The sequence below is a fragment of the Syngnathus floridae genome, chromosome 22 (assembly GCF_059516105.1).
Source record: "Syngnathus floridae isolate MCC-2025c chromosome 22, RoL_Sflo_1.0, whole genome shotgun sequence".
Taxonomy (NCBI): Eukaryota; Metazoa; Chordata; class Actinopteri; order Syngnathiformes; family Syngnathidae; genus Syngnathus; species Syngnathus floridae.
The window spans coordinates 5207175-5231078 of record NC_142434.1 but is presented as its reverse complement, the minus strand read 5'-3'; the positions used below and the strand labels follow the sequence as shown (position 1 = coordinate 5231078).

Here is a 23904-nt window from a genome sequence, read left to right as displayed (position 1 = left end):
AAGACGCCTTCATTTTCATATCGGTCTGCGAGGGCAATAAGCTCAAGAGAATTCTCATTATGTCGGTACACAGTATTTTATATAAAACGCTCATCTGGAAATCAATACTGTGCAGTGGCTGGTGTGAGCGGGGGAGAAAAAAAAAAAAAAAAAAAAAGGTCGTGTTGCTGCGGCTGGCGTCAAAAGGGCCTTTATAGTGAACTTGATTAAAAGAAAATTGCTTTCAAGTGCTCTCAGCAGGCCGGGAGGTTGCAGCTTGAGTTTCGCAAACTGGGCTCGGGAAACAAGATGAAGAAAGGCCGTGAAAGCGCCCGAGGACAAAGAGTGTGTGCCGGCACTGGCGACGGACGGCGTGGCGCAACGTTAGCGCTGCCATCGACGTTGATCCATTTGATTTGCGCCTCTCCGGGATGTCTGGGAAATTGATTGCCCACCCCCCCCCCACTCCTCTTTAGAACTTGAAGTTAATATTACTTTCCCAAAAGAGAACGTGTGCGGTGATTGTCTGATGCCCTCTGCAATATATTGCATATTCCTCGTAATCACTGTCATTCATCAGTGGTAGTGCGGGAAAATAAATTGCAGGAAGGCGTGTGCAAGCAATATTTGTGAGTCTGAGCTTGTCACCAATTCACCTGACAGGAATATCAGATTCAAGGGGGCCCTTAATTTTCGAGCTGTCAAGAATTTGGAATTTATTCCGCCTTGAAGTCAGCATGACAGCGGCGTATCAACCGTCGCCCTGTTAGCCTCCCCCCCCCCCACCCAGAAACATTTGCGCAATTGGCTTTTAAAAGGACGCCGCGCCGGTGAATAATTCAACTACTTCATTTTAAAGGAGTCTGATACCTTTTTTTCCCTACCGCGAGCTGGCCTTTAGTATTTGAATATGACTGTAAATCCATTACTGCGCTAGTTTTAACTTTTACAACTGCTTTTAAAAAATTACACGGAATTGCATTTGATTTAAATATCAGCCTTCGCCGCCATAACCGGCAGCTACAGAGGGAAGGTAATGGACTGTGACTAACAGGTGCTTCTGGACCGTTAATCTGCATAAAAACGCAGATTTATTAACACATTTCTGCACTTGTGACCTCACAAATAGGCCCCGCAAATGCCTGAAAAACTGCGATAGCGCACCGCAACTTATTATCGGGACTTACCAGAGTCATACATTCACCGACGCTCATGGAGGAAGTGGCACCCGCTGTTGGAAAGAAATACAAAGAGTTATTTTTTTTTGCTTGGTTTACAAAAGACTGCAGAACAAGATTTATGTAATAAACATGCTAGCTGTTCCGCATCGTAATGCTAAGCTAACGGGTGAATCGAAAGCATACAAGCCGCCCGGCACTTGATTTATTTCAGTGGGCAAAGATCTTATTTTGACCTGACACGATGTGCGCCGGGGTTGACAGCTGTACTGACTTGACATTAAGACAGAACACGTAGCCCAAAGACAGACACAGCGGCGGGGACACGGCGGGACACTCCAGTGACCGCGCTCAGACGGGTGAAACGCCCGCCCTGACAAACTCATCCCGCGCGATCGATAGCTGCCGGGACGACGCGCCTTCTCGTCACGGGCCGGCGAACACGCCGCCGCCAAGGTCTGCGAATGGAAGATAGGCCCCGGAGGGGAGGGAGGCTTGATTTACGAGCCAGAATCAAAATGGAGGCACAGTCGCCCACGTACGGTGGACCGTCTTCCTGCCTCATCAGTCTTCCCCTCCGTTGTACCCGTCCTCCTTACGTCGTTTCGTTTTTCTGGCTGCTGACAACGGCTGTAGGCTGAGATGAGATAGTCGACATTACTTTTAGATCGATAGTCGCAACCTCGTCGTTGGCCTTGTGTTCATTCACAAGGAAATGAAACCTATGAAGCAGATCCGCCTCTGGCTACCGGCTAATCGAAGACTGCCAGAAAGCACAAGAGGATGACGAAAATAAAAACGAGTGGAGTTACTGAACTGTAGTCGAAGCGTTTTAATCTTAGGACTCTTAAGGATTTCCTGATCGAAGACATCTTTGCAAGTACATTTGTCAAGCAACTGACAGTCCCGAATGGTCACGTCTTGCCAGATTCCGACAGTCATGGAGGTTCAACCTTAACTCATTGATAGCTATTGACGTCAAAGATTAATTTTAACAGAGTGAATGAATTTCGGGTTGCCTGATTGAAGGCGACTTTGGAAATCAAGCGACTGACTGTCACGACTCTGGACTGTTGTCGCTTCTTAGCAGATTCTGATAATCCTGCTGATTCAATCTTTATAACCCTCAGACTCTTAAGGATTATCCGATATCTTAAATAGTCACAGTCCAGATTCTGGACTATCATTATTCCTTAGCAGATTCTTTTAGTTCTGTTGGTCAAACCGTTTAAATCGGAGAGTCTTAAGGATTGCCTGACAGAAGACATCTTGAGGAGTACATTGATCAAGCAACTGACCAGTCTGACTTTACCAATCAGGTATCAACTACTGAATCTCTTTCTCAGGGTCAAATTGACAGATTAAGTCGCTAACTAAAACGTATGCATAAGGCCCCGAAGGACCTGATCAGTGAGTCCTTGCAACGTATTTTCGAAACCCAACCCACACCCACGGCGCGCAAACACTCCCTAACTCCCATCCCACTCTTGGCGCGTATCAATATTCATCGGTCTGCCGGGTGCGTTTGTGCGATGACTGTCTCATTAGCCTTTGATTCCCTGGCGCGAGGGCCCGTCAGCGCCGACAACACAGCAGCGTTTGAAGTGTGCCGAGCAGCTGCTCGCATTGATCTCCATCCACTTTCTTTGCGCGCCCCGGTCCACTCGCACGCAGATGCTGCCCGCAGGTGACAAATATACGCGGGTCGGTTAACGTCGCGTGCCGGGACCGCCGCAACAGCTGCCGGCGTATATTCCCACCTCGTGTCAATCATGGCAATCATTTGCGGGATAACACGTCAAATTAGCTACATTAATCATGCAGATGTTTCCCGCGCATATCTCACACCCTTAATGTCTGATATTAATACGTAAAGGCAAGATAGAAAAACTATCTTCAATAAAGTATATTAAGTAAATTTCACTACTCTCAAGCCATGAAAGAGTGTGTCGTCCGATGAAATGGTGACATCGGCGCTAGCCCACTCAACAATTGCATCGCAATCTGTGGAATAGCATGAGCACAATAAAGAAATAAAGGTGATTGCCTCCCTGCAAAACCGGGTCGGCGAATCGATACGGCTGATAACATTAGGGTGACTTTAATGAAGAGAGTGGTGGCGAGATCGTGAGACCGCACAGAAGGTCTGTTGGTTGCACAAAGATTCTCTCATTTGAACCAAGGAGGTACATATTGAAGGATAACAAATAAAAGCATGACGTATATTCAATCACTTTGAGTAATATTAGCGCATGCAAATAAGAAACAGGTCTTAGTCATGACTGCAGTATTGTTAAGTTTCAAGGCACAATGCAAAGTTTTCCGCTGGGAATGTATTGCTGTCATAAAATGCTATATCAGTCTTCAAAGGTTAACGGCTGACATTTGCATAAATCAAACTCGTAAAAAGACTAGCTACAGTAATGCTTGGTAATATTATGATATTAATAGAAGAAGGTCATACATACCTCAGAGCGGACGTCTTTACTGCAAGTCGAGATGCGGCGAACTTGTCAGCTTGGGGAAGATGTTGCTCCTTCGTCGTCGCCTCCTCTTTGCCGCTGCCTCGGCTGGCGTCTCACTATCAAACCTCCCTCCGATTCGACTCCCCCTACACCAACACTCCCCCCACTTTTTTTTTTTTTACTCCTCCCCTTGCTTACCCGCGCACCCCCCTTTCTCTCCTTCTTCCGACACCGCCCTGCTCCTCAAACTCGAAAACTAGTTTCAGCAGCTTTGTTGCATTGCATTGTTCTCATCATAATACAGATCAATGTTATTCATTTATAAACATAATATTTGACGGTCCAGGTTTGTATCATTATGACTGAATATATGTTGTTATATTAAATGGGAAAAGTCTTATTTAATTTGTAATTCTTATCATATTAAAATATGCTTGCTGCTAGATATATTGGGAATAATTTGGCAGGGGAATTGCAAATAAAGTGCAAAGGATGTTAGAATCTGTCTAAAGGGCTGAGAAATGGTGCTTTGATTAAAAAAAAAAAAAAAGGAGTGAGGCACTTAAGGTTCAGCAAAGTGCTTTGGATAAAAATAAACCTCACAGCTGTGCCTCAGTGGTGAATAAAATTCAGTTGTTACCTCCCAAATTTTCAGTCCAAATGACCGCTGGTGAATTCCATAGCCCATCTCTTGGTTTCTGCGCTCCTTCTCTCCCATCGAGAGCCCTCCGCTGCCTCTGCCCCTGTTTCCATAGTGACACTTTCCCCGACTCTGGCTCCACATAATCAAGTGAGCCAGGGTGGGGGGTTGCAGACAAGAGTGGGGGAACCAGGAGCGGGGAGCTGAAGGAATGGCAAAGATGAGGAAGATGAGGGGGAGAAAATGGGGGGCAAACAGCAGCAAATAATGAACACAGAGAATGTCAGTGATGGTTTGTCTGCGGCAAACGACGGTTTTGCTTTCGACTTCCGTCTCGTGTTGGGTTCAGATCAGGTGCTTGAGAAAGAGCGGCATATGGCTGAGATAATTATCACGCTCATCAAACAACAGGGCGGCCACTTGTGCGCGGTGTCAATGCTCCCACCAGTGAGGAGATAAATCATAGGATGTGATCAATCTGAATATTAATGCAAACGCTGCTCAGCATGCTCGCTCGGCGCCAGGTGGAGACGCTGGAAACCTCCTCCAGTGGTGGAATAAAATCATGCACTACATGCAGGCAGAATATGATTCCGCAGCGCCATTCCAAGGGACAAAATATGGTTAAGTCACTCATGGTCCCCAGGAGGAGAACCCCTTATGACTCCTCATTATTTTTTTCTACAGCTCCTGGATGGATTGAATTGAAAATGGGCTTTGACATTCACAGTTTTTAGACGATAAAACCCAATGACTTTGTGTGAGCTCACGACTTCCATCACCATGGCCATCACCATAAAAAAAAAAGGTTCACTAAAATATCAGCATTCATATGATGGGCTAAAAGCAAAATTGATTCAGACGCACTTAAGTTAAATTTGGAGTAGTATCAGAAATTTGAGTCCAACTAATAGCATATCACCATCAGCTTTTGCCACACTTTGGTGTATTAAGTGCTAATTTACCATTTGAACTATTACAGTAGAGGTGTTTATGTAAGCTCAACAAAGACGAGATGGTCAAAAACAATGATACTAAATCATCTGGAAGGGAAATTAACATAACGTAGCATTTGGCAAACATGCTATTAGCCTAACAGGCTAGTTAGCACGCCATTAAGAACGAATTGCACATTAGCGTAACTCGTTTTGAACAAACAAGTGTTTAAAGCTACAATTAAACACATTTACTCGTTTTGAGCGAATATTAAATATACACGTGTTTAACGCTGCTATAAAATGCAACTTACCTTTTTCATCATTGTAGTTTTTGTCGTTTTAGAACGTGTGACTGAATTGACTGCCTTCAGGCGGGAGGGTGGCGCTAGAGAGCAGAGAAACGAAGTACCCTACAATAATAGAAGATAGTAGAAGAAAACTAAATGAATATAAAATACGAAAATAAACAATGTATTTATTTATATAATTCATTTATTTAGGTTGTTTGAGGATATGTGTTGCTTAATTAATAGTATCCTGGACAAACAAATTTATGTAGATTTATGTTTGCGTTGCAGTCGCTTACACTAGCATTAGCATTAGCACTAACGTTGACCATCCAGTATAGGTCAAAGCTCCCGTCTTGCTAAAGGCTCCATTATTTACCACCGCAGGAGGCCATTCATCTACTTTAGCTACCACTGTTCCCCTTTTAAATGTGTCTCCGGGAGGAAAGGGAATGATTGTGTCGGCGCAGATCATTATTTCGCCGAATTAATCACCGTTGGAAGGGATTATCGTCAGGCACCGGCTTTTCCGGCGTGATTAACGATGCCGCGCGTGAACTTTTTCACTGTCGATCGATAGTTGCGTCCGCTTTCGTGTGTGCATACACGGGCCCCGCCAGCAAGGTCAGCGTGGGCACGCCTGGGCCTGCAGGTGTAGATTGAGAGCAACGATTAAAATGGAATTTGTGCAGCGTGGATGCCAGGGATATTAATACATGTGCACGGGGATGCCGGAGTTTCCTATGAAACGTGTCTTTCGATCGTAACCTTGACCGGCCATCAGTGTCTTTACTAGCAGGGAAGGACATTTGGCACACGTTGATGTGCTATTAAAGCATTCATGGCCCAAAGTGGGCCAGCAAAATAACTGCAGATGATAATCAAATCATGCACCCTTGAACAAAAGCAGGATTTTCAATCAGTACAATGATGCATTATTCACAAAAAAGTGGGCAAAATAATTCCTACAGCCACACCTTTTTTTTTATCCAGATGCCCAAACAAACTGGTGAAGAAAACACCACCTCCTTGGAGGAGATATTAATGGGGAAATTATTCTTCTCCATTAAACATAATTAGCATTTTCCACTACCTTTGGGCACACACACATTTGGATTTGCATAACAAGTGGTAGCATAGACACCTGGAAACAAAACAAAATATGCTGAAGATGAAAACCGCCATTAGAATATTAGATTAGCAATGAATTACAAGCAAGGTTTTGTTTTTTTGTCAGTTAGTTTCAATTGTTTTTTTCTTGGTTGTTTGATTTATTTATTTTTAAAACAACGCTTAATTTGAGATGAGTTTTAGCATTCCTTTTAGTTTACTGAAACATATATTGAGTATTTGTCGAAGAATTGGAAAAAAAAGTGTTTAGATTGATCCGAGGTAAACATCCATTTAGGCAGGGATGTTGTCACTTATGTATATTTGCAAGAAAATTGCCCAAACTCGTCTTCTCGCGACAGGCACAATTGGATGCCGGGCTTCCCCCTGAACAGGCAACATGGCTGTCATCCACTCCAAGTAATAGCCCGACTACCTGGCCGAGTACAAACTTGTCTCTCAGATTTATTTCTGTCCAACTCCAAATCCCAATCTCAGCCTGTTAGCCATCCCCCGGCTTTAGTTTAGCTGGCGGAGTGACTGACAGTCGGCTGATTGGGGAGCTGCGGATTCCGGTGCCCTCCAGTCAGATCGTGGAGGGATTGGACCAATTACCGCTCAAGGGCACGGAGACGAGGCGCGCCGGGGTTGCTTGTACCCTCGGCCCCGGTGTGTTGGCGCGAGGGATGCGGGAGGGAAGAGATTACAGGAACTCCATCAGCATGGGCAGGTTATGTTCCGACATAATTGGGTGGAAAAAGTCGTCAGTGTTGAGAAGGGAATAAACCAACAAAGGAAGAGGCGGGGAGGGAATTGCCAGATAGCACGGTCAGCGTTTTTTGGGAGCTTTTTGTTATCAGGCCATAAATACAAACAGACTAAATTAATTAAGCCTATCAAGCGAAATACTTGACATTATCATCATCGTACGACTATCTAATGTTCTCCTTTTGGAAATGCTATCATCAGAAGATGCCTTTGAAACTTCCCCATTTCAGTAAAAAAAATATTTTATATTTAAATCTGTTTGATTATATAGATTAGAAATGCATTCGTCAGCTTCAACTAAAAATGTATATTAACTGTAGGTAATAAAGGTTTTGGTGCGCTAACATTAGCCATAAAATGGTAACGTTAGCCAGAAATGCTAAAAATAGCTACAAATAATCAGCGTCTCATTATCCACATCATTTTATACCATTCCTGACTCTTGAATTTTAATAAATGCACATTTTAGATTGCACAATACACTTCAGAACTCACAGAAATGGGTCCAATTCTGTTAGCAGTGCATTTTTACGCAAGCTAATGATTTCCATTTACAGTAATAACGCTGTATTTGGGTCAATATACAGTATACTTTGTAGCCAAGGATATTCGCCTATTTATTGCCACTTTTGCATTATGTATGTGCACATGCGCGTGTGTGTGTGTGTGTGTCTTCTTCCAAATGATGTCTTTCATCTCTCGACTTCAGATGCTGCCGTCACCTTCTTCCATTATCTGGCAGGATGAAGTGTGACACACAAGGCAGATTGTGTTGAGAACAAAGGACAAGGATTCACCAACACACACACACAGACACACACACACACAAATTCTGTGGTTGGAATGATCCTGACAACAGAAAACGATAAAGAAAGAACCGCAGTTGTTCCTTGAACTCGTGAAAATGAACAATTGGAGGATACAAAGGGTGTTCAGTTATAATAAAAAAAAACAACCCTGAATTAAAAAAAAAAAAAAAAAAAAAAAGAGCAAGCACATCTGTCGCGGTGCCTTCAAGGACTTCAAATGGTTCCAGTGGAGCTGCCTGCTGCTCGCTGGCCAACAGCAGCAGACTGTGGCTGAGCTCAGAGAATATGTCCGCAGCCTATAAAGAGATGCCAGGAAAACCCCTCTGAGGATTTTTTTTTTAAGAAGAAATCTAAATCCAGTCTGTGTGCAGTGCAGGGTTGGGGGGTGGGGGGGGGGGGGGGGGGGGGGACTTGCAATTCACTGAAATCAAAGCTACACCATTCCTTGGCAAAGTAGAAGAGCATGGATGAAACTGGATTTTGACAAAACTGTGCTTATCCCACATCAGCTGTCGAAATTCAAAAATCTTTCCAAATACATTTTGAGCGCATCAAAACAGCATTGTATGTAACACATGTAAAAATAGTGTTGAAAAGCTTTCTAAGTGCATTTTACCAGCCGGTCATAATAGGAGTCCATAACAGTAATGTTGTTTTGCTTAAAGGGTGCTTTTTAGTATTTTATGTAGCACTGAAAATATGGAATATCAAGTATTATTTAGAAGAAAAGCATTTTGTTTTTCCTTTAAAGAAAAAAAAGCTTGCTATTTTCCTAGTCAAACATTTAAGAGATGTTATAAAACATCTGCTATTTTCCTTTTTTAAAAATTTATGAGATGAATTTATAAAACATTTATTTTCCTCTCCAACCATCTTAACAGTTTAATTTGATATAAACAATATTCATAATATTTACCTATAGAGGGATTCAATATGATTGCATGTCTCAATGCCCATTGACATTGTGCTGCTCCTGGTGTTTAAACGCCTTGGCCACCAGGGGTCAGTAAAATATAGCCATTCATAACACAGAAGACTTTCAAAACTAGGTTACGGTCGTTTTTCGCTGGGGATCGGGTAGCAGATGATCTCGTAGTAATAAGCAGCAGTTATAATTTATAAGGATAAATGGAGGCTGGGCGTCTAATCCAGAAGGGAGACACAAATTAGTAAAAGATAAAATTAATATTGTGGACAAAGATGGATGGCCGTGCATCACAGGAAATCCGCAGCCCTCGTTACAAAGCCCATCAGATCCCTCAGCGTGCCCCGTTTTTCTTTACTACGCCGACGAGGGGCATCACGGTGGACGTTCTGCCGTGTTTGTATTACACCGGCGCAATCAAGATGCCTATTAGCTGCTGTCACAGCTCGCCCGTAAGTGAGAAACGAGCTTCAGAAAAGTGATAAATGTATAGCGCGCTAGCTATTTCCTATGTTGTCATTAGGCCAAGGGTGTCAACAGTGAAGAGCAAGGTGTCCTCTCTATCGGGATCTTAATGAGAGGCGGAAATGGCGCACCCCCCTAAAAAAGATCACCCCGACGATGGTGAGACGGCTTCATTAAGCGGCAGCACACTATGGGCTGTCACTCCTGGCAAAGGGGCGAGGCGGCCGAAGGGACGGCAAACAACAACACTGTAATAACGTTGACATTTAAAATAGGCTTCGGGTATCATATCCAATTTCTCCCCGTGCACCCTTAATTCCCTTTTAATTGCTTTGCCGTGCTGGTCGCCGAATAAGGCTGTCTCTCTTCATTTATGAGCATGAGGGGACGGGGGCACGGTGTGTATGTGTGTTGGCGGCGGGGAGGTGTGTGTGTGTGTGGGGTTCATCGACTAAATGGAGGCGCTGCCAAATTGCGCTGCCAATGCAAAGATAATTGGTAGCCCGTCCAAACCAAATCAAACACTTTATAAAAGAGCTTTGATGAAACACTTTTGGAGAGCCAACTCTATTTGATGGCAGTAATTAAAAAATTAAACAGTGATTGGGACGAGATGCATAATTAATGATCATCAAGTTGCAAAACACTGTGTTGTCTTAAAGGAGGTGACTTGATTGGCAATCGATTCGACAATAGGCAGAATCTTAAAAAAAATACTTTCACCTTCACCAAGTCGCAAAACATTCTAGATTTAGATTAAAACGATTGTACTAAACTCGATTCTTCAATCTCTGCTCACCACCAGTTTTATGAACCTCATTGTTTTCTGAGTTTGGTCATGTGATGTTCGCAAGCTGAGACATGATTGGCTGCAATCTGAACTCCAAGTGATGTCATAATCAGTCGACAGCAAATAACAAAATGGCCGCCTTCTGAGACGGATAAAAATGGGTGGATTTTGCTGGTCAATTCATCCTCCACATGTTAAGACAAGCATATCATTTCGACATGGCTTCTCCTTTAAATTCTTCAAGAATCCCTTCCCGAAGCTCTTTTTCTTGCTCCCCTGCCAACGCAAAGTTTTTCGCTGTCAATCCCGTGCTCGCTTGAGTGACGGCGCGGCTCATGCGCGCAACTTGGCATCTCCTGAGTTACTTTTATCCAGCAAAAAAAAAAGCGTGCTGGTTAATCAAAGCCCGTCATTTCCATAATTCATGGATGCCCATCTGTTTGCCACTTCCTCGCCTGCCCGGTACGGGATAAACATATTCAGGAGAGGGGGCCGAGGGGCTATTTAATGACAGTGTCAGCCAGGCCATACACACACACCACAGCGTTATCCATCTTCATTGTAAACACGGTAATGCAATCCATCTAATGAAGCAATATTTGCCCCGCAAGTCAGAAATTACTAATTGATTTGATGGGTTTCTATGTATTGACATCCGAGAACCTATTTGGCTCCACATTCATCACACTTACGAGGACATCAAAGTTCCCATATCTCAATTGCGTGATATATATAGAAAAACATGTCGTAGCTTTTTTCCTTTTTGTGCCACAAATCAAGAGTTTGTTGAGGTGACACGGTCACAGATGCAATCCGAGGACCTATGACCTCTTCATAAAAGTATGAAACCTGGACAGCTAAGTGTGATGGGTAAAGTTTTGTTGCACAAGTCGCGAATGGAGCCAGCTTTTGTTTACGTTCTTGACCGAGAACTGTTGTTCGCACGGAGATGCCATTAAAAATTAAGTTGTTTTCATCCATTGTCCACCAGATTGCTGTTTTCGCCTCATCTGGTCCGGTCAACAAAAAGGTTAGATCGTGTCTAGACACTTCAAGACCCACAAAAACTTTCCTGTTGAGACGACTATACCCCCCGATATAACTACATCTTGTCGAGCTCAGGCAATATCAAATCAATCTTGGTATGGTATTTGCAAATTTTATTAAAAATTAATGTCGATGGCACAACAGAAACCAACATATACATGTGGAAAAAACAGCTTCGCTGCGGCTTGATTTTTTTTTAAACATCTTCCAAAGCAAAATATTTTGTATTTTTTTGCATATGATGAAATCTATTCACTGAATGTGTTTTCGACTTTCCTCGCAGTAAGGCATGCCGTTATTCTCTTATTAGTAAATTACAGTGTCCCCAGTCAGTCACTACTATGACTACGATACAATACTGGATGCTTTCCCTGGTGTATAAAAAAATACATTCTTCTAACCTTTTATTTTATATTTTATCACACTAGCTTTGGTTCATAGTCGACATCTTTTGTTAGAGTAAAAACACTACATTGTCCCTGCATGAGTCATCGCGAGAGACACGGGATGCAATTTGCTGCATACATTTTTTTAAAAGCGTTCAAAAAGTTTAGTCTGTATAATCTTGACTTTGCTACCACCTAGTGGCCAATCTGGGATGTTCACGCCTACAGGGTAAAAATGCCTTTAGTTATCATCAATCACTCTCGTTTCTGAACTCGAGGATGAAGTGTTAAGATTGAGGGGAGAGGGAGAAAAAAAAACAACAACAGAGATTAATGGATTTTAGGCTTTGCAAACCTAACTGGAGTGAAACGAAATCTTTGATGCACAACAGAACCAATCATTTTCCTGGTTGCCTCCATTTTTCTTCAAGCTTCAAATCAATACAAAATAAAACTTGACGGTTAAGAATTCCCCTGAATTGGTGTGAAAACTTTTTTTTTCCAAAACCATGTGACTCTAGCTACCTCGAGTTCACTTGATGTGCGCTTTCGACACATCACAATAAGGCAATCAAATATATGACAATGGTTGTGCATGCGCGTGCGTATATGCATTGACATCCTGATAAGAATCTCTAATGATGGTTTTTAGCATTCCGATAGAAAATAAAACATTCCTGTAGTCAACAAAAATACATCTGCTGGCCTTACTTGTATGTCTCTTTTTTTTATATATATACAGTAGTTGAATAGATTAGATATGAAAATATGCAAATGCACTGTATTGACATCACTTGGAAGTCCTAAAGGTAGCCCAGAAAAGATGAAGTAGAGTTCCACTTGAGTGACATCAGTAATGTCTATGTGTTACCGGTTTTCAAACGTAGATGCCTTCGGGGTTGAATCCGGAGGTGGTGGTGCTCTGCAGGGAGCGTAGGTCGCTGGGTAGGAGACGTCTCAAAGAGCCGCAATCTTCCTCTGCAAAAGTAAAAAAAAAAAATTTAAAATTGCCGTATTTCAATAATCACCCGATTAAAGTTGGTGGTGTGTAATTTCTTTGGGATGTTAGCATTCACACAAAGCACCAGACTTGCCACACAATTATAATCTACCTTGTAATACTGCATATGTCCACAGGGTGGCACTGTGCACACATGGAGGGTTATCTCCATTTTAGCGAGAACATTTTTATAGCAGTGATTCACTTGATTACCACCTAAAAAAATATCCACTTAAAAAACACTTAGCTCTTTAAGTAGCATTATAATAACCAAGCGGCACTACCCCCCCTAAAATATGCCAGAACGCCCAAAGAAAAAAAATCTTAGCTCCGCCTGTGCTGTGAAATTGTTTTTAATTGTGTAATAGTGCAAGTCATTGTCCCTTTTGTTATAAATAAATTTTTGTTACTCGTTTCACTTTCATTTGTGTTTACATGCCGTTGTTGTTGTCCTCGTCTCCTGTAGGTTGCTGAGCCGGCAGTACGGTGACCTTCGTGCCTGTCTGCTGAATGAACTGCTGGAGATTGACCTGGCGAAGCTCTTTAGTCAGCTGCTCCAGCTCCTGCTCCTTCTCCTAGAAGAACAAAACCTACACGTCAGTGATGTCACAGAGTCCATAACCTAGTTTCAAAGTTAGTTGTGCAAGTGCAGGCAAGGGATTGCAGATTTGTCTCAGCCTCTAATAAGGCAAAGAATGCCGAAGCATCCCCCACACACCTCCCTCCTTCCCTTCTCTCATTATGACCTCACACCCAGCGGGACCTCGTGTACATCGAACGCTTTGAATCAAGTGCGGCGAAGAATCCGTCAGAGGCTTCCTGCAAAGCGGAGATTGAACTTGCCTTCCCTGTCCGCGACCTAATGAGCTTAGATTTGCACGGTTCCACTCCGGCATGGGAGGATGGGGATTTCCGCCCCCCCTCGAGCATCTTCCTCAAACTTTGTCTTTGTGCCAGATGTGAAAGCGCTTCACAGTTTGGGCCGCAGACCTGGAGTCTCTTGCCGGACTGGCCCAGGGAGCGTTCCAACGCCCTGCAGCCGTTCTCCAGGCGAGCCGTGTGTTGGCTCTGCACGTCCAGCTCCGTTGTCAACGTATCCAGTTCGGCCTCCACCTGAAAGGGAGCAATTGTGTGGGCCAAGAAAAGCAACAAAAAAAAAAAAAACATTTGGGTAACTACGGAATTGAACACAGTCCTCCCTGCATATGAATGGATTGAGTTATTAACACTCATGAATTATTCACTAGAAAAAGTCATAGTTCCTCCTTGTTTCTCAGTTTTATGATAATCAGCAAAAAATAAAAACAGTTGAACCTCGGGAGGATAAACAGTTCGGATTATGAATTATTGTATTTCATATTAATTTGACTTTGTTTTAGCAATAATTGATTATTGTGTTAGATTCACTTAGTTTTTTTAATAAAAAAATACAGGGAAAGAGAAGACCATGACAAAATATTTGCATATTAGACTGCAATCACAATATTCTAAAAAAAAAAAAAAAAAAAAGATTATTTTTCAAAATGGTTCAGCCATTTTCAAGTTTTTTTGCATGGATGAACTTATTTTACCTCTTCCTCATCGATCATGTGACTCAGTTCGTCGTCCTGCAACAGCCGTTCTTGCTCCAGGCTGCTCTCCATGCTCTAAAAACACAAACGACACGGAAAAGTTTTTTTTTAACTTTAAAAAAAATGAAAGTAGCATATTTTCCACCACAGGCACTCCATAAAAGAACCTGAATGCGTGCTAAGTATTCCGAAAGATCGGCCTCGCAGTCACGAACGCGGGCCTGCAGCTCGGCCAGCTGTTGCCGGAGTTGCCGCTCGCTCTCCTGCTCGATACGCAACTCGTTCTGCCAGAATTCCTCCTCGTCCATCTCGGCGTCGTTCCTCCTCACCTGCTGCTCCAAAAGCAGCAGCTCCTCTTCCAGGCTTCCTTCCTGGTGGGTGGAAAATTAATTCAACTCAAAATAAAACGATGGTAATACTATTAAAGACACCCGCGGTTGAGTTGGTTGCCAGGCAACACAGGTTGCTAATGAACCCCCAACCTCACCTCGCTGGCCTCCTCCCATTCCCGCAACTCGGCCTCGCAGCCCAGCAAGCGGCTTTCCAGAACCTGCAGTTTGTCTCTCTGCAACCGCACCAGTCTGCTCAGCTCTCGGGCCGGACTACCCGGGATCGAGGAGCTCCCGCTGCCACCTCCGACTCGCTTTAGATTTAAACTCACGCCGCGCTGATGGGAGTGCTTGGCTGCGTAAACACACATAAATGTGGATTGTAATATGAACAGACAATACAACATATTTGTGTGTTAGCTACCTTCCGTGTCTCGGCTTTTTCCAAAAATCTCCCGCAGACCTCTCGCTCCTGCGCTAAGAGTCAGAGACTTGCGTTTGGGCTCCCTGCGCTTGAGCGAGCGATTCGCCGCCGACGGGTGTAGCTTGGCCTGCGGGGGCAGGCTCTGGCGGTAATAGGCGTGCTCTGACCCGCGGGCTAGCCCATCCGAGGGGGACCGATCGCTGACGGACGGGCCGGTCCGCTGGAGGATGAGCTGCACGTCGCTGGCGTACTGGCCCCACTTGTTGAGAGAAACCACGGGGTTCTCGAGGGGTGCCAGGTGGCGCTCCGTGTCCCTCCATTTTTCAATCAGGGTGTACCTGCCTGTGCGGCCTGGGACATGAAGAAGAAGCATGTGTTGAAGACCAAGATCATCGTCAAAATAGAAATAATGGTGCGTTGAGATTTGGGTCGGACCAAATCACCTCTCCCTTATAAAATTTCCTACTAAAGTATTATAAAACAATTACACATTCTGCTTGTAATTAAAATATTTTTATGTAATATTTAACAAAATTAAAAAAATATTTGTATATTTTATTGTTGTATATATAGAGGACTATTCAATATATCATATGTTTAAAATTAAAATCATCTTTGTTATTATTAAAAGATATAAATCAGATGACAGATAGCTACTGGCTCTTTTCGTTTCGCTTCTCATACTTGAGCCTTGACAATAAATGGTCGAAACGCCCCATCTAATGGCGACCTTTTGCGTTGTTCAACCCTGTCATTTCTTTTTCCATTCACAGCTATAATAAGTGCACTGTTGAGAACTCTTCAGCTCTAATGTTCCCACTACTTTAAGGTGTAAGAAGGTGGTCTGTATTTCAAAGCGATTCTTCTCCCACTCCCCTACTGCTGCTGCAGCTTAAGGAAAAAAAAAAACCACCTTACAGTAAACACCAAAGAAAGGATTTTATAGCGGGGAAATTCCACCTCAACAAAAGGTGGGTACTGGGAACTGAGTTCAATGGTTCACAGCTCTGTGAATTCTCTGTGTGTATCCGTGTGTGTGTGTGTGCAGATGGAGCGTGGGTGTGAGCAAAAGAGGCACATTCATCACAACAGACGTGCACAAAGTGCCGTGCTGTGGACAAAAAGGCGAAAGCTGCACAATGAACAGTGAGCGCCATAACTCCTGCACCATTGTCACCATTGGAGACCACCAGGAAAACACTATCTTGAGTGGGGGGGGCGTTTGAAACAAAGATATTCAAAGGGCCCACTCTTGGGGCATTTTAGGATGTACAATTGCAACGATTTATAGACTAATAAATGATATAAATAAAAGCTAATAAAAGCTAATTTTAAATTAAAGGCAGTTTGCCATCCAGTCCAGCAGATGGCGGTGTGCTGAAAAGAAATGCCTTACATATTCGTGGACTTAAGACTTGTGGACTTGTGTTTGAGGTTTACAATCCGGCATTTTTGGAGTGACTTCATTAGTGTGATACGAATTCTGCCTAGCAACAAGTGTTTATCTGGCTAGCAACAAGTGTTTATTTAAACGGGTTGAATCCTCGGGCTTACCGATGGCTTGAGCGAGCGCGATGACCACTTCCTGACACGTGGTGAACTCGGTGACACCACACACGATACGCTGCACGCCGTCCACCCACACTTTCAGCTCCATGGCCTTCATCAAGACGCCTTCATTCCTCCACACCACAAGAGGGTGCTATAGAGTATGCAGCTGTCCTAACAGAGAGAATGAATAGTCTCACTTGTATTATATGACAATTTTTGACATACTGTACATACAACTGGAATGATTTTGGAAAAAAAAATACAATTGTTATTTTATGTTTTATTTTTATCTTCCCAGCCTTCATTCCTCCACACCACAAGAGGGTGCTAAAGGGTAAGCGGCTGTCCTAACAGAGAGAATGAATAGTCTCACTTGTATTATATGACAATTTTTGACATACTGTACATACAACTGGAATGATTTTGGGGAAAAAAATACAATTGTTATTTTATGTTTTATTTTTATCTTCACATTTATTTAAGCTAATACTGTAATGGCCTCCCATAGTAAAGGCCTCTCTCCCTTCTGGTGTGATTTCCATGCGGTAAAGCTAACAGCAGTTGCATGCACGCAGCTGGAAAGCTATTTCAAACTGCTGACACATGCATCTCGGCGGACTCATTATCAACCTGGCAGGGGCCACACGCAGCGGTGAGCCGAAGCGGCCGCACGGTGCTTAACGCTCGGGTCTTTTTTTTGTGTGCAAACCTAACCGATGTGGATCTCTCCATTGACATGACAGGGGGGGGGAAAGGAGAGTGTTACAATAGGCACATTAGGCATCTGGTGGGAGAGCATTAGCACACGTTGTGATGATGTGTCGCATTTTCACGAGAGCCATCGAAATGTCGGAGCCGGGTGTTTATTCGGTGGGGAACGCATTTACACATCACAACGTGGGTCTGTTGAAGAGGAACGACATGATGACACGTCTTTCACACATTTATAATATGTACATACACACTGGTGACAAATCATACGTCCAAAGACGTTTTTCAAAACAATTATGCTAGCAAATTCAATTTATCTGCTAAGATTTGATGCTACGTTTTTAAAACCAAGAAAAAAATATGCATAGTATATAAATAAAGTCCTATTCCTACACAAGGTCTAAGTATTATTTTTGTCCATTGGGGGCGCCAACTTTATTTTTTATTATCTATGACTTTGAAGGTATGTGGCTTTAATGTATGAACAACTTGGGAAACGTTTTCTTCATCTGTAGTCATTTAAATGTGATTATTATTGAAGCAAATGAGCCAAATGTTATTTATAAGTTGTAAAGTCTGATTCAAGTTGAATTCTTGGCAATTTTCGCCGAGTAGTTTATCAGCATTTGCTTTCATGAAACGTACGAGCAAGGCTCATAGGGAGAAGGCAGCTGTTGTTGAGAGGCAGCTGCTGTTTTTTTTTTTTTTTTTTTTGATGAAAAGGCACTTTTATAGCAACTAAATGGAAAAGACAGCACTAACTTAAGAGTCCCTAATCAAATTTGCTGCGCGACATCACGAGCACTCCAGTGTGCTCCCTTGCGGAAACGACCTTCGATTTTCTCCACTTGTGAATAGCTACGCCCGCGCCCTTAAAGCCACTTTGATGGCGGCCAATGGCAGCCGACGGATAAATAAATCACATGAGACGTGGTAGTGAGTAAACACCGGCGAGCATGCTGCAGCGTGTGTGTGCGTATGTTTCTATTTTGGTGCAGCTTGCTTGTAAACACATTGAGACGCGGATATATGTTTTGTAACCTCAAAAGCTTCCAGCGGTCCTCAAAGAAAATAAAAAAGACGATTGAAGGATGTACTCACTAGCTGGCTTAAAAATGTTTGCGTCTTTGGTGGTATACCAAAAATGTTCATGGGTCAATGTGATGTTTACCAGTAGTCATTTTCTAAACTATAAAGGAATTTTTAAAATTAATGTGTCAATTTTCTTACTATAAAAAAGTTCTATCCGAATCTATTTTTTAAATGTTAAAAAAGGGTCAATTCCAATACACAAAAAATGTTACACACAGTAATTTTCAAAAATAAAAAAATAAATAAAATAATAAAACATAAATAAATAAAAAGTATTCAATATAAAGAGGAAATGAATAAAGTGAAGCCAATATTTTTCAAAAATCTTCACAAAAAGAAAAATCATTTTCGATGTGTCCCTCTGTATATTTATCATTTTTAAAAAAAATATGCTTGTAAAAAAGGCCACATAAATATAATTACATACAAAATACACACTTTTAAATTAGGTCAATTTTGGTACGTTAAAAACATCCACGTGTCAATCTGACTCACTGTACATTTGGTTATTTTAGTCCTTCAAATTCAGATATCATTTTAAAATAAGTCAACTTGACCTGCAACAAAACAGGTGGGTTAAGTCTCTCATGAAGACTGGTCATATCATTAAGTACGCCTACTTCAAAATACAACCCCCGTCTGCAGTCATTATGAAGAAAAACAGCCTTAACTTGCACTGTTGGCCCTTTTCAAAGCAATATAAATAAAGTCTACACAGTGTCTACTTTATGAGGTGACATTTCCACAAGCTTTTTTTCCCCCTTCTATAATAATGTCAGCCATACTAACTTGTGACATTTATGACTGCCAGGTCAGCAAGAGCGGCCAGCGTTTTGGACACAATGGAATGAGCGCAAACTGCAACGCAGACAAAAAAAAGACGCTACAAAATAGACAGCTGGACACAAAATCAAGTACTTGGACACGTGCGCTGGCTACGCGGTGGACGGAGTTAAACTTAGCTGTAACTTCAGTCTCTTCGAGCGTCATTCCCGGGATGCCACAGGAAGGCAGAGCGAGGGAGGAAACAGCGTGTGGTTAGGTTACGCTGCAAATGCTCATATGAGAAACCCGTAAAAATGAGAAATTCCCTTTAAATCACATATTGGAATATTTAACTGACAGTGAAAATCAGCATCTACCAAATATATACACAAGCAAATGTGTGCTTTGGGCTTAAGGGTAACATTTAAGAATGTAACTTATGACTGTAAATCAAAGAGATCAAAGACTAGCTTAATGCTAACACATAAGGGGAAACACCATAGACAGGCTAATGAATAGCAACAATAATAACGGGCATATATTCATCTAAAAAAAATAAACAGGCATTATTCTGCCCCTTCATTATCAAGCTAACCAGGAATAATTCATCCTCATTAAAACCATATTACAAAATTTTTAGGCTGATTAACATGGGCACAGTCAAAAACCGATGATGTCACACATCCTCTCTTTTTAAGGACGGCTTCACTCAAAATAAGCTACGTGCAAACAAAAGAGTCCACTGCGGTGTGTGTGTCCGCATGGCTAGCTGGCGGCGTGACTGAATGCAAACAATCCGTCGTCATGGCGACACTGCCCCTAAGCCTTTTGTTCCCGGCCTCGCTAGTACAGCACAGATGACTGCATTGATTGGGGAAAAGTTGACCAAAAACAATTAGGAAGTAACCAGTGTTTTCCTGCTCCTCAATGCAAATGAGCAACAGAAAATTAAATAAAAAGGTAATTTGCTCTGGTATGAGGTTTAGTTTTCTTCACACAGCAGCATTTTTAAACTGTAATCTGCATGGTTTAAAAACTTTCCCCTCAAAAAGTAAGTTAAAGCAATGCTATCAAAAAAACGTGGTTAAAGCAGAGTAAAGATAAAATTGCCGAGAGACTAAAAAGACACATACCTGAATCTATGCAGTTTGGAGAGTGACTGAATCACAAGCAAGCTTCCTGAAATCTTAATTCTTTGTTCTTTCGTGGCTGTGATGGCACATTGCGTCGTTTGCATATATTTTTAGACACACATGAAAGGATCTAATCAGATTGCCATATTGTCAGTAAAATAAGATCACACAACACTTGACCTCAGATGAAGGGGAGGGGGAGGGGGGGGTGCGTTTTGGCCACGCTAGCAGTGGCGGAAGACGGCAACATTGGGAATGTTCATGTCAGCAGTTGCTTCAATATAAAAAAAGTAAATTAGATTAGATTGACCCGTGTCCCCCCTCCCCCGGACAAGATATCAATTAATTTGATGGAGGCACTCAGGCCGCCGGTGAAGTAATACGTTGGTGACCTTGTCATTTTAAGTTGGCACACAGGTTTATTTCACGCTGTCATGTTCTTCTTTGTCTCTTTGGCATCTACTCTTGTTACACAGCGCCCCTAGTGGTCAGAATTAGACACTATATGAGAGTTTAAATGTAAGTACTTTTGACACTATCGTAAAAAAAAAAAGTTGTATTGGCGCATCGCTTTCTACCTAGACAGTATTTTGACCGTGTTGACACTAAACGACACCACGCGGTCTTGTAAGTTCAAACTAATCAGCTTGGTGGAGACAATAAGCCCGTAAGGCTTGAAGCTTAACTCAGTGGGAAGGAGTGGGGGGGGGAGGTGTCTGCAAAAAGACACGCCAATGGAATTAGTTACTCAACAGCACTACGCTGAATCTTAAAGTTGAGTTAACGATTGGTTAAAAAAAAAAAGCTTCCTTGACTATCTTTTTTAAATGACAACAGACGTATTTGAGGAATCATTCGGATGCATGTCCTCAACCAAGGACAGATGACATTTTATTTTAAAAAAGAAAAACAAGCCCTGTAATTTGACTTTTGGGGTCTATAGCAGCACAACAAAAGCTTGCTGCTGTTGCAATCTCTGCACAAGCACTCTGCTGTCACGCTAGGGGCATGCAAAGTCAAAAGTATTCAGATGATTACTATTAGCATAGAATAGGTAGGTATTAGCTAATTAGTCACCTTAGGTTAGCTCGGGCCCACCAAAACAGAACATACCTTCTCACAGCATCCCGTTACGCTCACGCATGTTCCCCTCCATGCAGTTTATTTTCCTATGGTTTGCAAAAAAAAAAAAAAAAAAAAAACGGTCCCCTTGCTCAGGAAAGGCTACTTTGCGGGGAAAGAGGGGATAGATAAGAGGTGGGGGCGGAAAGGGGGGGTGTCGTCTGCTGCGGGCCGATGCGCGTCACGCTGCCGCCGCATGTGCATGTAAACACGGCTCGCTCGCTCCACTCACCGGACATCCGACACGGAGCGTTCAGCAGCCGCAGCTCTTGCTCTATCTTTCTCTCTCTCTCTGCTGGTGCACGTTGGGGTGGGCGGCTGTGGGATGGAAGGGAGAGGGGGGCTTGTAAATTACGTGGGAACAGAACTGGGGCACTGCAAGGCATGACGGACCTGTTAAAGCTACAGCGACCGCCGCCGCACTGGCCGGGACCTTTTCGACTGAATGCAGTGGCGATAGATGGCGCCCTTTTGCATTTTTCCTCGTTTATATTTAATACAGAGAAGGGATATTTTCTAATTTTCACAAATGTTCGCTACATTATATTTACACATTGCTAACCAATATAATGTCTTGAAAATAGCTTTTTTTTAATTTACCACAATGGCTTTCGATTTTTACTAATAATTAAAAAATAATTAATTAAAATATATATATATATTGTTACATTATCATTTATTAGGGGTACTTGGAAAGGACTTGTTTAACTGACTTGGTATGAATAAAAAAGTTTGCCTGTTCTCCAGGTGAACCTGTTCGAAAGTATGCAAAAAATTCTGTGATTTTGATTATGCGGCATAAAAAAAAGATAACTCCCCTTACATTGCAGCTTTAAGTCAAACTTCCATCGCCGCAGCACTGCATAAATATTGAAGACTCATATTATGCACATCTCCAAAATAATTTGCCTCTCTGCGTGTAATTTACAGCTCGGGGATCTCTAACATTTAAAAACTTTCTGTGGACGTGAGCGATGTGTTTATCAGGATGATGTGCTGAAAACATGTTTTATTTATATCTACAGGGAACGAGGAGAAAACTTTAAATCATGTTCTAAAATAAAACCCATTTTTTATTTATTGCTAATTTTCCGGAGTGACTTTCATTCTATATACCGTAGCTTTAATTTCACTTCCAATTCAATTTTCATGACATGCTTTCCTCTAAGCTTCCCACATCAACGTTCTTTGAAGAGAATCTGGTCACGAGTTCCTTTCAGTAATCTCAGACCAAAGTATTAAAAAGTTGAAAAAGTACTCACTTTGTGGTCTTTGGACTGGTTGACCCCTGCCAAACAGCAGACGTCCCCCTCAGTCGTCTTTCAATGGTGGTTATGCATTTGGGGCAAGTTAACAGCAGCCCCATTAGACCCAGCAGATGGCGCTGTGGTGGAAATAAAAGCTTGTTACATTAAAAAAACAAAACACACTGGTAAAATGTTTATAAACTTACCTTTTGATGGACACCATCATATCCCAGTTGTTTCCACATGATGGAGAAAGGTTGTAAAACATAAATCTAAAAACTAGAAAACATGCACTCAATATGTTGCTATCCATTAAATGATTATATTTATCTTGATTTTATTCCCACGTATGTTTTCCTCTTGGGATACTTGAAAATAACTAATTTTATTCCAATTCAAAGGAATAGTTGACTCCCATTTTGACAAATGATTCACTTTTAGCCACTGTGGCTAACTAACCAGGTAGCTAATTTTCACAACAATTAGCCATTTTAGCATTTGGACATTAACAGAAGGATAACAGGCAAATTAACTATTAAAAGAACCGGTCAACTTGTTTTGAAACTTTAACATGGAATGTGGTTTGTTTTTTTATCCTCCCTTTTCACAATTTCCATGCAAAATTGTTACGGTTAGCCAGTCTAGCTTACTAAGCTAACGAGACATTAGCCTCCAATAGGGCCTGTCTTGACATTAACAGGGTTGTTCTTCATTCCCCAAATTCTTGAGGGATCAAGTGGGTTCAAAAGACACAATTCCTTGGATATTTTGCTCCCATTTCTCCCCCACATTTCCGTTTTTTTTCCCCCTAGTGTCTAGACTTCATTAGCTGAGGATGAGCCTCTCCCTTGCAGCGACCATGTAAGCCGTACTAAAGACAACGAGGCCTATTGTTCAAATGGATTTTGGACCGTACGCAGCTTTTCCATCGCCTTGCACTAAAAATTGCACACGCTGCACTGAAATAGCTCTGAAACACACAAAAAGCGAATTAAGAGATGATTAAAAGTTGACTGGAGCGAGTTCCGCAAATAGAAAGGCTGAAAGTTTAATCAGAGTGTTAAAGCACTTCAAGCATATGGGATTCAGGGGAATTTATGCATCACAAGTTTAAGGCCGCTTGGGGACAAATTGAAGGACGCAAAAATTTAACTTAATTAAAAACGGTGCAA

The 23904-nt window shown here is 42.2% G+C and overlaps 2 protein-coding genes across 5 annotated transcripts in view; both read right to left on the bottom strand.

Annotated features, from left to right (window-relative positions):
• LOC148379405 (uncharacterized) overlaps positions 1-6000 on the bottom strand; it is a 43972-nt gene extending 37972 nt beyond the window's left edge. The window contains exons 1-3 of the mRNA XM_088366821.1: positions 5983-6000; positions 5512-5610; positions 4263-4465 (exon numbers count right to left, since the gene is read on the bottom strand). The gene's annotated coding sequence lies outside the window, so the exon portion shown is untranslated. The remainder of the gene's footprint in view (positions 1-4262; positions 4466-5511; positions 5611-5982) is intronic.
• A 5497-nt stretch (positions 6001-11497) lies between these two features.
• rassf8b (Ras association domain family member 8b) lies at positions 11498-23903 on the bottom strand. 4 transcript variants are annotated; one of them, XM_088366674.1, is made up of 10 exons: positions 22748-23903; positions 21718-21803; positions 16666-16833; positions 15112-15462; positions 14846-15042; positions 14526-14729; positions 14359-14433; positions 13631-13900; positions 13227-13362; positions 11498-12765 (listed from the first exon to the last, which is right to left on the bottom strand). In XM_088366674.1, the coding sequence occupies exons 3-10, from the start codon at positions 16775-16777 to the stop codon at positions 12665-12667; spliced, it is 1446 nt and encodes a 481-aa protein (XP_088222800.1). In that variant the 5' UTR covers positions 16778-16833; positions 21718-21803; positions 22748-23903; the 3' UTR covers positions 11498-12664. The 4 variants fall into 4 exon arrangements, with proteins under 4 accessions (XP_088222800.1, XP_088222804.1, XP_088222801.1 ...); XM_088366678.1 differs by having other exon boundaries at positions 13778-13900; XM_088366675.1 differs by lacking the exons at positions 21718-21803; positions 22748-23903 and adding an exon at positions 21477-21683.
• Position 23904: the final 1 nt, after the last annotated feature.